Here is a 14,960-nt window from a genome sequence, read left to right as displayed (position 1 = left end):
GATGACACTTCACTGCAAGACAGTAGATGTTTAACAAAAAATCTGTTTTATTTAAACCACAAATATGAGCTTTATGTGATCACATGTATTATTATTATTTTATTATTATTATTGACTACTGTTAGTGAATGAATTACGTATTTATTGATGGCCTAGGCCGGCCAATATTTTGGCCCAATATATCTGTATTTTAGCTAACTGGGGCATATGTTTTCATACTGAATAAGCTTGATGGCAAGCTGACAGCAGTTATGACTTACATTATGTGACTGCAATGTGACTGCAATTTTTTTTGAGCTCCTGCTCAGCTAGCTCACTAGTTAAGGCTGCCGGTAGCTTATTCAGAATTCTCTAGCTAAAGCCTGGGATAATGTCTATGTTAAATCATAATTTTCCCTATTTGCCGTAAATGACAAACTCAGGTATTAGTTATCCCATGCAAATAGGGCTTAAATTGCTTCTTAATACACTGGCAGTATTGAAATGGTGATGAACTGATATTTATTTACTGTATTTTTATGTATTTATTTGCTCATAGTGTTCATTTCTCAAATTGAGATAGGGTTACGGTTAAATGTTAATGTTAATATTATAATAATGTAATGTTAGATATTCTTTAACTATGACTGTCATATTGGTGATAAGTAAATGTCCACCCTCAAAAACAGCAAATCAATCTGACTCTAGCTACATGGTTACACAGTTCAAATTAGTTATTTTTTAACATCTGAGGAAAAAATAAGCAGATGTGGTGATTACAATGCAGGGCTGAGATAGGATACTGCAGGCTAGTCATATTAATGATCATAATGCTCTCCAAACCAGATTCTAGGTTCTAGGCATACTAACATTTTTGTCCTGGGAAAGGTATATACTAGGAAAGGCATCGGATAAATATTGTAGAAATGCATTTATAAACTATTTATTTCTAACCTTACCTTTCAGGACACCAGGTGAGCAGAAGATTTATGACAGGCTCTTTATGGAAGGCTGGTAAAAAGAATAATAATAATAATAAGTTCAGCATCATTAAGTTCCAAATCAATCAGATTTGAGGACAATAAAATGCTAAATTGATTAACTTCCAACATAGAAACTATAAAGTGAAGTCTTATTCATATTAATGTAATTCAATACGTTGCGATGCTGTAACGCATCCAGCATAAGCTCAATAGGGACAACAGGGTAACTCTTTATCTCTGAGTGAGTTTCTTACCTTTGCTGGGTGTCTGTCCTTGGACGAGCCTCGCCCTGTCTTGTCTCTTATATAGAGGGATGGGGTCTGCTCTGCATTTCTTGCTCTATTTGGTCATGTGGCCTGGCATTGTAGCCTACATGTAGCTCTTTCCTCTAGTTCAGTGGTTCTCAACCTGTGAGTCGAGACCCCATAGGGGTCCCCACATGATTTCTTTTTTTTTTTTGGGGGGGGGGGTCCCCACTCCCATAATGATAGTGAAGTGACAATTTAAGGACTTTTAAGACCTTTTTAATACCTAAAACAAAAAAAGAAAGAAAGAAAAGAAAAAGACCACTACTGCATCAAAAGTAATCAACAAACTATACTATAAAAACTGGTCAAACATTGGCCAAATTGAAGATAGCCGGTCTGCTATTTTCACAATATTTATCTGTGGAACCGGGTCAAACTAAATGTAATGCCTCTCCTACAATTCCAAGTGCTTATCAGGGTTTGGGGTCCCCAGTTCAAATATGATTATTTTGGGGGGTCACGGCCTGAAAAGGTTGAGAACCACTGCTCTAGTTGTCCTCTTACTGGCTTGTATATTCTAGATCATTGACAATCTTATTGATGGAAGTGTTTTTTAACCACTTGAGTCCTATTCAAAACAATTAAAAACTAGCAGATTTACAAGCTCACAACGTGTCACAATGCAACATGCTATGAGCTTATAGATCTGCTAATTGTTTTTGTTTGTTTGCCTATGCCAAAATAGGGACACCACAGGAAAAGTGGTTATGGATTTGACAATAATAATGATGTTTGTTTTATTGGTATCATTGCTTTTATTTTTTTGTTACCTTATGAGAAAGCAGTGGTTTAACAACCAAAAAACAGTAGATATGTAAATGTTATAGTTTATTTTAATCTATTATGAAGATGTGATCAGCCTTTCTTTTTCACTCACTGTTAAGAATAGCTGGCTGATCAAATACAATATACAGATGTGAGTGCTACAGTTAGTGTGAAGTTTCTCTTTTTTTTGTTGGAAGGTTAAAGGTCACAGGACCACAGTCCAAAGATGCTAAGTCGGTTGTCACAGGACCACAGTCCAAAGATGTGACAAATGCATCTGTGGCACAACAGTAGAGCCTTGTTTAGCTGTCGGGGAACTTTGAAATGTCATTGATATACTATTTCAGAAGCATTACAAGTCATACATTTTTATAAAAATCTAAAATGACTGCCAATAAGCTTTAAGAAAAGGGGAGAGGGTTGCCAAGAGATTATTTCTCACAACAGTGCCAACAGCTGCCTTAGGGACTGACCATCTCCAAATGTAGGTCCACTGAGTGGCAGACTGCCGTCCCTCAAGATTTATGCGTCAGAAGTGGCTTCATCTTCTGTCTGTTTCAGTTTTAAATGTGTTCTTGTAGTTTAAAATGCATTCCACGTACACTGTAGTAGTATTGTGTAAACTGGATATGGATATAACTGTTTGTTATTGTTTTTATAGTGCATACTGTATTATATGGGTTGAGATAGAAAGAAGAACATGTTGAAGGTGTCAAAGCTGATGCAGTCAAACTGATTTGCCAAGAATGAAGCACGGTGACTACATTGGATTTTATGGTAAGGTTTAGAGCTAAACAGCTGTTTAGGAAAAGGATCATTGGAAAGATTATCTTCTACACATGACAGTGAATAAGAAGGTTAAGAAATTCTAAAGGGGTTAGGATATAAACCCCTTTAGAGATATAACCAGCCCTGTCTTCATTGAACATGTGATACTTGATGCTGGCTTCAAACAACTTCTTTCTTATTAAGGCAAATTTCAAATATAGCAGCAGATGAGCTGAAGTTTTGCCAAATGCCACATGCTCAAGAGGCTTATTGTGTTTTCAGGGCCTTTGATCTCCCTCTGTCATGATTGGTCAAGCAACAACTGTGCTCAGCATAACCAACCAAGGAGTTCACAGTAAGTCCAGTCTGTTGGAATGCAAATCAGCATGGGTGTTTATTGTTTACATTAAGTGTCATACAGTATAGGTCACACTACATTGTAAGTGCATGTGCTGCATTTCAAATATAGAACATCTTAATGGATGTTTACAGATGCTTATGAACTTTATTTTATTAAGGGGTAAAGTTCCTGCCCCACACTGTGGAGTCTGCGGTTGAAATCCTCCACAGTGGCTCTGGTTTGGCCAGCAGGCACCCCAATGAACTCAATGTTCACATGTTCAAAATTGTGTGGCGTTGTGCACCTGTGTTTCATCTACAGTATATAATTCGTAGAGATTATTAATATGGTTATCTGTGTAGTAGCAATAGATCCACTTTTTGCTGTTTTAATTATGAATTATGTGCTGCCTGCATTGTATTTCTATAACTACTTTTGTGTTTGAATTTTTACTCCTATATTTGTTTCAAATACATTGAAAAAATGTCAAATACATTTAATGAATTATTATATTTTTTTAAATAATTTACATATGTGGCAAGTACATTGTAAGCTTTTAGATTGAGGTGTTTAGCTTTAGATGACAAACAACTTGTTATGGTCAGGGTCCGGGACCACCAGCTTGCTTAGAGTAGATGCCATGGTTGTATCCTGTGGTGCTGCTGTGCTCTGTGGGATGGGGTGGGACAACAATGGCTACTGTATGTCTCTAACTCTGACTTAGGTATGTTTGATGAAAATTGGCCGAGCACACCACTGACCTATGCCCGTCACTGGAAAAAGTTAAACTGAATGGTTAAACCATAGCAAAGAAAACTTTTAAATAGCTCATTTAGCAGGCCTTGTTTTCTGCACTGCAGCTGAACCAATCGTTGATGGCAAAAAAAAATGTTAGGTCACCACGGAAGATTATAGACAGACGGCGTTTCCAATACTAAACCCGAACCAAACCCGCACCCTAACCCTAACCGCACGCGGATGCCACATAGTCGGAGAAAAGGTCTGTCGGATTAACGCATGCCTCCCTAGACGGACAACTGTTGCGATTTTGTGCACAGGGCCCATTTTCACTTTAATCCGTCTATGGAAGCACATGGTAACATAACTTAACAATCTGGCAGGGAATCAAGGTAGTGAACTGGTATACTATATACTGTAGTGACAGGTATGATGGGTTGGGGCTTGCCACCTGTTAAGAATGTGTTGGTAGTGAATGATGATAAGGGAATTAGGTGCAGAAGGCCGATTAGAGTGAGGTGAAGGTGTGGACATGGGTTGGGAAGCTCAAATGACTGTTGGCTGGGCTGATGAGAAGAAGGAACAGGTGTGTGGACTTGTGGCGCAGTCAGGTGATGAGAAAAGGAGGGAAAGTCTGAGGACATCTGGTGGATAGCTAGAAGATTGCAGGTCTGGGGAGTTTAAGGAAAGTACATGGCCTGGGACAGGGTAAATAACACTTCATGTGTGTGTGTGTGTGTGTGTATGCTAACAAACACAAAAACAAATAGCGTTAAGCTAATGAAGATTTTTAGTTAAAAATGGCTTACACACAAAATGCCCAGAAGTAAATGAAACAGCTGGCAGACTGTACCTCCTTTTTCCTGTGCAGTCACTTGGACTTGATCAGTGGTGGAAGAAGTACTCCGAATCTCAGACATTTTACTAAAAGTAGCAATACCACAGTGAAGAAATACTCTGTTACAAGTAAAAGGCCTTTGTTCAAAATATTACTTGAGTAAAAGTACAAAAGTAATGGCATCAAAATATAGCCTACTTAAAAGTAAAAGTACTGAAGTACTGAAATGTTTTAAAATAGCAGATCTACAAGCTCAACTTGTGAGCCTGTAGATTGTAAATAGGGCTAAAGTGGTTAATGTATGTTTTATAATATAGTAATTTATATCTGCAAAGTAACCAGTAACTCAAGTTTTCAAATAATTGTAGTGGAGTAAAAAGTGCTGCGAGGCGTTGTGCGCTTGTAGATCTGCTATTTTTGGCAAAGTGGTTTAGTATAGGGGGGGGGGGGGGGGAGTACAGAGTGAAAGGTCAGGTATACTAAGTATTGTGTAAGTGCATGGTTAAATGTCTGGAAATGCACATTAACATGAATCCATCATGATAGTGCTGTGAAACAAGTCTATGAAGCTGCCTATGAAATCTATGAAAAAATAAATATTTTATACAATATATAATGGGGGTCCCTGCTTTATCTGGCTCTCAGCCAAGGGGTCCTTGGCCTGAAAACGTTGAAGACCCCTGGTCTATACTGTTTTGCGCCACAAGAGGTCGGCATGTCTCTGCTGTCCAGCGTGCTGAAACTTGCGTCGTGGTTGATGATGGGGCAGAGAGAGAGAGAGAGAGAGAGCAAGCAGAGAGGGGGCAATGGCGTGTAAACAGTGGATCACTGCAGATATGATGATTCTGCAGCTCTAGCTGTGTAATTCAATTCAACCTCGTTTCTTCCCAAAGGATGACTATTGCACACAGTCTTCTACACCGGATCATTCAAGGCTTTGAAATGGGTTCTTCTGATGATATTTCAGAGCTTATCTGGATACGCAGTGCGCATTATTGCTGGATGGAGCTGCTGCATTGTAAACAAGACTACAAGGCTACTGGAAGAAGTGGAAGATATGAAGTTCACGTCACGGCTCAGTAATAATAATAATGCGTGACCACTAGAAAGCTGTAACTATTTATTTTATTTTTTTTGTTTCACACTGTGATTCAAAGCTCTTTGATTTCTATGCACTTCTGCTGTGGAGATACCAGACACACCGCTTTCTTTAAAGTCGGTCGAGATTATTATTAAATAAATGATCGTTCTGGGGCAGCTGTCACTGTCAGTCAACTTAATGGACGTTTTTAAAGGGGTTATTATTCATGTTTAAATGGACCTATCCGGGCCGACATTTTGTGACCTGGAACGAGTGTTAATTACTCAATGGAATTATTGACAAGGCTGAGATATTGATCGCTTTATTCTGTGACAATGACTGACCCCGATGAACACCCAGAGGTCACTGACGGCGCGACCCCACCACCACGGGCCCCGCCCCCATCATGCGATGAGCGTCTCTCCCCCTCCTCCCCCTCCTCCTCCACCTCCTGGCTAAAGAAGAGGAGTAATATCCCCTCCCGGTCCTATTTCATGGTGGCGGTGGTGTTTTTCCCCGTGTACGTGATCAACGTGATAGCGCTGCTGCTGTACGTGCATTACAACCACGGCCTGGGGGGAGGAGAGGGTCTTGTTATTGTTGAACCACAGAGCGGCCATGAGGAGGAGGCGACGAGATGTAAACATCAGCAGCATGTTGCTGCCAAGTCCTCTCATCATGGACTGACGTCATCATCAGCCTCCAAGTCAACGCCGGAGTTTGTGCGTGACGTGTTCCTTCCACGAATAGATGGTGTCAGAGTGAGTATGACATGACTGACTGACTCCCATGCATGCATCCGTGCACCCATTGAACACAGTGGTGGAAGAAGTACTCACACTTTGTTCTTACTTAAACCCATTAAGACCTGGGGCGATTCTTAAAAAAAAATCTAAATCCTATTTTTTTTTTTTTGATTTTTCAAAAATAGCAGATCTACAAGTTCATGTGCCACGCTATGAGCTTGTATATCTGCTATTTTTGAATAGCCTAAGAAATCTAAAGTGACACAGATGCGTTCCAGGTCTCAATGGGTTAAGTAAAAGTAGCAATACCACAAGAAATACTGAAGGATTACTAAAGTATTGAAAGTAAAAGTACTCATTTTGCAGAATGTCCCATTTCACAACTTTACAAATGTATAAAACGTGCTTTTAAAATAGCAGATCTACAAGCTCACGTGACGCAATGTGAGTGTGAGCTTGTAGATTGGCTATTTTCAAATAGCCAAAGTATATGTGTAGGGTTGAAGTGGTTAATGTATGTTTTGTAATAATAATATTCAAAATCTTCAAAGTAACTAATAACTAAAGTTTTCAAATAATTGTTGTGGAGTTAAAGTATAATATTTGCCTCTGAGATGTAGTGGAGTAGAAGTAAAAGTACTGAAAATTAATACTCCAGTAAAGTAAAAGAAAATACCTCAAAATTGTACTTAAGTACAGTACTTGAGTAAATGTACTTAGTTACTTTACACCACTGGTATATAACCTTTGAAGTGCAGCCATTTCTGTATTTTTCAGCACCACTAACACAACACCACCATTTCCCTTTCAGGCAGGTCATGTGCAGAAGGTCTCTCTAGTGCCAGGCAGACTTCATGAGATGCGGACGCTGAGTCTGAAACCTCTGCTCTTTGGTAGGAGGCCACACACACACACACACACACACACACACACACACACACACACACACACACACACACACACACACATTTTGTTCAAAACAGAGCACTCCTGCTATTGGAAGCCATTTTTAGCCAATCAGGATGAAATATGAAAAATCTGAAAGACCTGTTTCGTTTAATGACTATAGAGATACTGTGTACCATTCGTGTGATGTTTGGACAAAATCTGTAGGAGTACTGTCAAAAAAGGTGTTTTGCACAAATCGGTCTCCTAGTGGCGCTATAAAAGGCCCATGTGAAAGATTTTGGGCAGAGGTTCTGCTCTGGCATCCAGGGAGTGTGTGTGCACAGTTTCACTGCGATCAAACCAACGGTGACGGAGATTAGCTGTACACAGACAGAATGACACACACACGGACGGACGGACAGGGGGCAAAACATACTCTCGCCATGCCTTTCGGCCTGGCGGAGACAATAATAAACTTTCACAAACACAGGATGATATTTTACAAGTCTGTGCATGGGTTCTCACTGTAGCCATGCCCATGCTGTGTGTCTTATGTGTGTACACAGAGATACCTGGATTCTTGTCAGAGGAGGAGTGTCGAGTGGTTATGCAGCTCGCACAACTGAAGGGTCTGATGGAAAGCCAGCTCATGATGCAAGAGGGTCAGGAAGACCTGGCAGAAGCGCTAAACCTCAGTCCAGAGGAGATCTTCAACCTTCTGGATATCAACCATGATGGCCAGTTGCAGCTCCATGAGGTACATGCCAGTTTGTGCATTGTGAGCACATCTTTAATTGCGTGTAAGTAAGCAAATAACATATGGTGAAGGTACTTAACTCATCTTTTCTTTCGCTGCTGGGCTTTTCACAGATACTCACTCATTCTCGGGTCAGAGACGGCATCTGGCTCACGCCAGAGAATCTGCGAGAAATCTATGCAGGGCTCAAAGCCGATGACGATGGAAATGGTGAGAAATCATTATCATTCGTTTTCTGTCTGTAAAGATTCTCAAATTTCAAAGGGAATAGTTTACACATAAGAAATAAAGTATACAGTACAAAACCGATGTGTACAAATAAAATGTATGCTCTCACTTCTCACTGCTGTTGCTGCTATATAACACCTGAATTTTCAATAAAGGTTTATCTTTTGTTTTAATGTTCTTATAACTTTTAATTTACAAAGGGATACAGCTGCAAGCATTAATTGCAAATTAAATACAAAACCAATAGATTTCTATATCCACCCCCCTCCCCCCACGAGAGACAGCCCCAAACCCTGCACCCCCACACCAACCACCACAAAAAGGATCAAATAAATGATAACTATGACAATACTACCTCAATGTTCACAATATGATAATTCAAATAAACTTAATCAAACAAAGACAAAATAAAATAAAATGAATCCCCCCCAAAAAAAATCAATTCAAGAAGTGCTATATAAATGTTATGTATTATTATTATCAATCTTATCTTATGTTGTTTGGGGCAGACTTGCTGAGTCTGGAGGAGTTCCGGCGTCTGAGCAGTGATGCGTTCCAGCGCTTTCTGCAGCAGCGCGGCGTGAAGAGCAGTCAGCTGGTGAGGAACAGCAGACACACCTGGCTGTACCAGGGTCAAGGGTCACACCAGGTCCTACAAGATATCAAAGAGAGGTGGGCTTTCTTTTTGGGGGGGGGGGCTTTCATTTTACTGTAGTAATAGTCCTAGTCCTCTTGCAATCATGTTGTCTATCCCAGTGGTTCTCAACCTGTGGAGGGGTGGGGGGTCCCCAGATGACAGTGAAGAGACAATTGAATAACTTTTAAGACCTATTTAATACTTAATATGAATATGAAAAAAAGGAAGAAAACAATTCCTGCATCAAAAGTAATCAACAAACTATACTATAAAAACTGGTCAAACATTGGCCAAATTGTCAAAGAGGAAAACATTGTGAAAATAGCCGAGATTGGCTATTTTCACAATATTTATCTGTGGATCAAACAAAACTGTATGCCTACAATTCCAAGTGCTTGTCAGAGTGGGGGGTCCCCAGTAGAAATATAATTCTTTTGGGGGGGTCACTGCCTGAAAAGGTTAAGAATCACTCATCCTGCTATAAATGCAAATGTGTGTGTGCGTGTGTGCGTGCGTGCGTGCGTGCGTGCGTGCGTGCGTGCGTGCGTGCGTGCGTGCGTGCGTGCTTGCGTGCGTGCGTGCGTGCGTGCGTGCGTCTGTAGTTCATGCGTCTGTAGTTCATGTATCTCGAGAACCATTCATATATGGGCATATACTGATGACATCAGGGATCTACATATATGGGCATAAAAGGGACACAGGCAGACAGACAGACAGACAGACAGACATATACTGTACATAAGTCGTTTTAAAATATATTAACATACAATGGATTGTAACTGAAGATTATGTAATGCAAATTAATTAGAGCTAACAGGCTTACCGTGTGATTCTTTTTTTTTGTGTCTGCTTTCCAAAGGGTGACTCATCTTACTCAGCTCCCCTCTATGTTGGTGGATCTCAGTGAGCCCCTGCAGGTGGTCCGTTACGAGGAGGGGGGCCACTACCATGCCCACCACGACAGCGGCCCTTTCTATCCCGAAACCGGCTGCACACACACCCGCCTCGCTGCCAACACCTCCACTCCTTTTGAGACGTCCTGCAGGTGAGATGAGCCAGGTCGACACTGTTGACCGGGTTGAGCCAGTCACATAATTATCTGTGAATGTACAGATTTGTATTCATTTTGTCCAACATGACTGATCGATTGTTTGGGTGTTTGGCTTATTGACATGCGTTGAAGTTCTACTGTGATTAATTTGGGGCATCATGTTACTGTATGTGTTTCTGTGTTGAACTTGTCACCATTGTGCTGTTTAAGTATGTGTTAGTGTGTGCCAAGATATGTGTAGGGCTGTCACGATCATGCCATTTTACTAGACATACTTCATTAATTGTCATGCAAATTATTGAGATTAACAATTCAATTGTGTTTTTGGTGTTGAACATTAGAACAGTTAAGGCTTTGTAAACAGCAATTGTGCAGGACAGAAATGACAAATAATAACATTTTTGAAAGAAATGACTGACAATGACTGCTACCAATAATCAAAAATAAACCATCTACTATGGCCAAAATAGGCCATATTTAATCAATCTACACTTTTTAAAATCCTTTTTTATATAAACAAAATAAGAAAAAGTAGAAATAGCCAATCTACAAGCTCACAGCTCGTAGATCTGCTATATCCGCTATTTTTGGAAATGCATGAACATTTCCCAACAGATTCATTCATACAGATGAATGGAAAGCATTATGCCAATTATACAAAATAATTGCAATTATCGCAAATAATTGCTATTAGGCGATTATGTAATAATTGTGACAGGCCTACAGTAGATATGTGCAGGCAGGCACTCGCACAGGTGTCAATTTAAATATGTACGGTATTGTACATCTAGGTACATCACGGTACTCTTCTACCTGAACTCTGTTGAGGGAGGCGGGGAGACTGCGTTCCCTGTGGCAGACAACATGACCTATGATGAAGTGGTGCGTAATTGTGTGTGTGGGTCTCTGTTTATGTGGCCTGTGTGGCCTCTGGCCTGTGTAATATTGCGTAAATAACTGTCTTATATCATATCTGTGTTATATCACTTGGTTGTCATCAGTGCATGTGCATGTCTTTAGGTTAATCATGTGGCTAAAGTTTGATGATGTGTTTAGTCTCTCATACAGAATGACGTGGATCTTTTGGACACCCGAAAGAATTGTGACAAGGGTAACCTGAGGGTGAAGCCGACCAAAGGGACAGCCGTGTTCTGGTACAACTACCTGTCTGATGGGAGAGGTACAAATCACAGCACAGTACACACAACATTCAGTAATACCTCAAAACTAAAGTTAAAAAGACATGGAGAAACTGGAATAGGGGTGCAGCATGTTATTTTAGGTCAGGATTCAGATTTTTTTTTTTTTGTTAAGCAAAGTAGGAGAACAACTACTCCAGTTATTCATGGTAGTCTTGACCTAGACAGTGCTTGTTTGCTTTAATCACGCTGACCACATGCCCAATGCTGTCAGTGTACTTTTATAGACAACTTAAGAATAGTTACAGTCCCTCATCAAGTCACATTAACTAGATGTTAATGTGACTTGATGTTTATGGGTTGCAGACTTGCAGAAAGTCAACGTGCTGGCTTGAGTCCCCTATGTATATTATATAATAGCCTACATCTTACTGTATATCTTACTGTAGGGAGAATAGCTTTCCGTCATCCTTATCATTGATTTGACTACAGTTATTTATATAATATATGTTGAATAATGCCTACAAATCACCAATGATGTGCTAATGTGCTAACATGAGCTTTGTGTTCTAATGTTGATAAAGTTGCTTACGGAGCATGGCCTTGTGTTTCGCTATATGCAAGTAGCCGCGTGAGGTGAGCTGTGTGGTTCACAGTAGCCAGGGATCAATGCCAAAATCGTGTTTCTGATCCGGTCTGGAGCGGAAATAACTTCACATGATCAGGCGGCCGGAACACACGACCGCCGACCGGATCACACTGCTCAGTTTTAGAGTGAATACCAGGCTTTCCTCTGCAGTGGAAAGCCTGGTGACGCGAGGTTAGGTTCACTGTATGCTTGTAGCAGCCTGAGCTGAGCAGTGATTTGACAGACATAGATTCAGAGACACAAACAGTTGTTTATGTGGTTGCCAGATAATTATATAGAACACCTTTGTTACAGGGACGTTTTATTTATGGTGCTGGTGCAACTATTAGCATAGCATAGCATAGATCCTCGAAACTTTTGTAAATCAACAAGAAAGAAGAGATATATCACACCAAAGGAGCTACTGTAATCGCCAAAATTCTCTTTATTTTAATACACAGACAAAATCATCTCTTTCTTACTTTAAAGGGTCTACACCATGAATTTTAACTTTTTCTTCATTTTTGTGTGTTTTTGGTCTCCCCCACCTCTCTTCTGTTCCAACAAATACCCGACTTCGAGCATGCAGGCTTTCATAGGCTATCTGTGGTTTTCATGTAAATTGGTCTGAAAACAGTCCGTCAGATTTGTTCCCCCACCCTACGTCACGTCTGGGAACAATTCTTCCCGTTTTTCAGTTCTAACCAAAAAAAAAAAATCAAAAAAAAAAAAAAAAAATGTTTTTTCATTTTTAATTTTTTTTTAAATTTTTTCTTATTTTTTTTTTTTACTTTTTCCACACAGAACCAGGACATGACATGCATACAAACTGGCTCAATAGCGCCCCGTGCCAAACAGGACAATGTGGTATTGCAGGTGAAAGTGCTTTATAAGCCAGAGAGAAGTTAGTTGGAATGAGTATATCTGAGGCTTGATTTAGGCTCAAACCTTTTGAAAAACGTTTGAGGGACATAAACAATATGATATCAAATATTATTATTATTTTTTAAATTCATGGTGTAGCTCCTTTAAATGCAATCCAATACAACAGCCCACCGTAACTTGGTTACTCGTGATCATCTTGAATGTGATTACATAATGTGAATAACAAAACACTTGTAGTTTATACTTGAATAATTAATCCAAGTAACCCAATGCTATTACACAATCTGTACTTGGCTTCCCTCAAACCTGTCTACCAGACTTACTGCAGGTGACATTTGTGTAACATGGGGTTAAGTGTGAGACAGTGGAGCAGGGCCCGTTAGCTTCTTTCTTTGTAAGGGATTCTGCCTTTGCTGTCACTGCCCGGATTGATAAGCTCTTTTTTTATTTATTTTTAAATTCTTACCACTGCTCTCTCTATAGCCAATATCCCCACTTCTGTTCTGACCCCAATTGTCTCCTCAGATCAATGAACTGTACTGTACGCGTGAAGTACTGGCTCTATTTTGGACTGCTTGGATCTTGATATCTCGCTGGAAGCCCCACTCTCTGGTCGGGGGGGTTAGTGAAGGTGTTTGCCGTTAGAGAGATGCTGGCGATTTAGTTTAGTAGGATTTTGGATCTTTGAATGAAACATGTGCCCCTCATGCACACTTATGCTTTCTACTACCTCGTTCGTCCTTCACTGAGTTGGTTCACAAGGATTTTCTCTCATCGCTCATAAGAGTGTCTGGGCTCGCTTGTAAGTTGGCTGACCCTCAACTCTTTAAATTTGGGGGTCCGTACATCAGGTCAGAGGGCTCAAGGGAACTAGTAATTTCGACAGTAGCAAGACCATTTCAATAAAACATCAGCTTGAACTCAACTCAATATGTGTTTGCTATGCAGAAAGTCAATCATTTGAATTATTCATTATGATTTGTATAATATATTATTTACTATGATTATTAATATCATGTTTTTTTCTCACAGGATGGGTAGGAGAGCAGGATGAATACTCTCTGCATGGAGGTTGTGTGGTCACCCGTGGCACCAAGTGGGTCGCCAATAAATGGATCAACATCGATCCGGATTACCAGCGCCAGGCTCGTTACCAGCACCTGGTGTCTCAGCAGGAGCAACAGGAGGAAGATGATGGAGACGAAGGGCTGAAGACAAGACTTGAACTGCACAATTCTGACATTCGTCAAGACTTGTAGCTCAGAACACTGATTCTCAACAAGGGGGTCCAGGGACCACCAGGGGTCCAAAAAATGCACACTTACGGACCGTCTGTAACTCTGAGAGTGTACAGATGGAACCGAATGGACCCGAAAGGGTCCATTTGGTTCCATTTGCACACTCTCAGGGTTAAAATAACACTGAGGATTTTACAGTGTAGATTGGGGTGCCAGAAAATGTAAAAAAAAAAAGGTATCAAACTGGGGGTCCTTGAGATGAAAGAATTGGTTGAGAATCAATGGCTTAGAAACCAAAAAGAAAAAGAACAAAATCTACTACCTAACCTTGCTTTGTTCCTGTGCACAAATTCCTTTCATCACATCCCCTGTGGCCAGTATAGAGAGATATATTATATTCAGGGACAGTGGTCACAGTGGGTTTATGCAACTATGAAATGAGATGTTTATATTTAAGGATTGCTTGTTGTTAGCCCACGCTATTTTTTATTAAATCAGTCGTCAGTCACACTCAATTTGAGGAATGTTGCATTGTAGTGCAACTCATAAACTTAACTCATGGAGTGAGTTAAGATGAGAGAGACTTTGCATGTATAGTTGCACATACTTGTAGGTCAGGGGTCTTCAACAGGGGGGCCGGGACCCCTATAGGGGGTCCTCAGAGTTACTACAGGGGGGCCGGCAAATGTTTGTGTGATAGGATTTTTTTTTACATTAACCACTTGAACCCTATAGCATCCCTATTCTGGGTGGAACATTAGCCGAAAGTAGCAGATTTACAAGCTCACAACGCCTCGCGCTACAAGGCGTTGTGAGCTTGTAGATTGGCTATTTTCGGCAAAGAGGTTTGGTTTAGAGGGGAAAAAAGAGCAGACCAAGTACAGAGCCAAAGGTCAGGTTTACTGTATTGAGGGTTTAAGTGGTATGTTTGAAATAAACAAAAAACATGAATTTACACAACAC

At 40.3% G+C, this 14,960-nt stretch overlaps 1 protein-coding gene across 1 annotated transcript; it reads left to right on the top strand.

The window, feature by feature from the left end:
- Positions 1–6,135: 6,135 nt before the first annotated feature.
- p4htmb (prolyl 4-hydroxylase, transmembrane b) lies at positions 6,136–14,611 on the top strand (the record flags this gene model as incomplete). Its single annotated transcript, XM_084061840.1, has 9 exons — positions 6,136–6,561; positions 7,358–7,439; positions 8,001–8,191; positions 8,305–8,401; positions 8,929–9,091; positions 9,916–10,101; positions 10,899–10,989; positions 11,164–11,287; positions 13,792–14,611. 9 exons carry the CDS (start codon positions 6,136–6,138, stop codon positions 14,016–14,018), a joined length of 1,587 nt encoding a protein of 528 aa, XP_083917966.1. The 3' UTR covers positions 14,019–14,611.
- Between the last annotated feature and the right edge of the window lie 349 nt (positions 14,612–14,960).

Source organism: Gymnoscopelus microlampas (genome assembly GCF_963454915.1).
Source record: "Gymnoscopelus microlampas genome assembly, chromosome: 7".
NCBI classification, from domain to species: domain Eukaryota; kingdom Metazoa; phylum Chordata; class Actinopteri; order Myctophiformes; family Myctophidae; genus Gymnoscopelus; species Gymnoscopelus microlampas.
The sequence above is the reverse complement of the archived record's forward strand: the minus strand, read 5'-3'. Positions and strand labels throughout refer to the sequence as shown.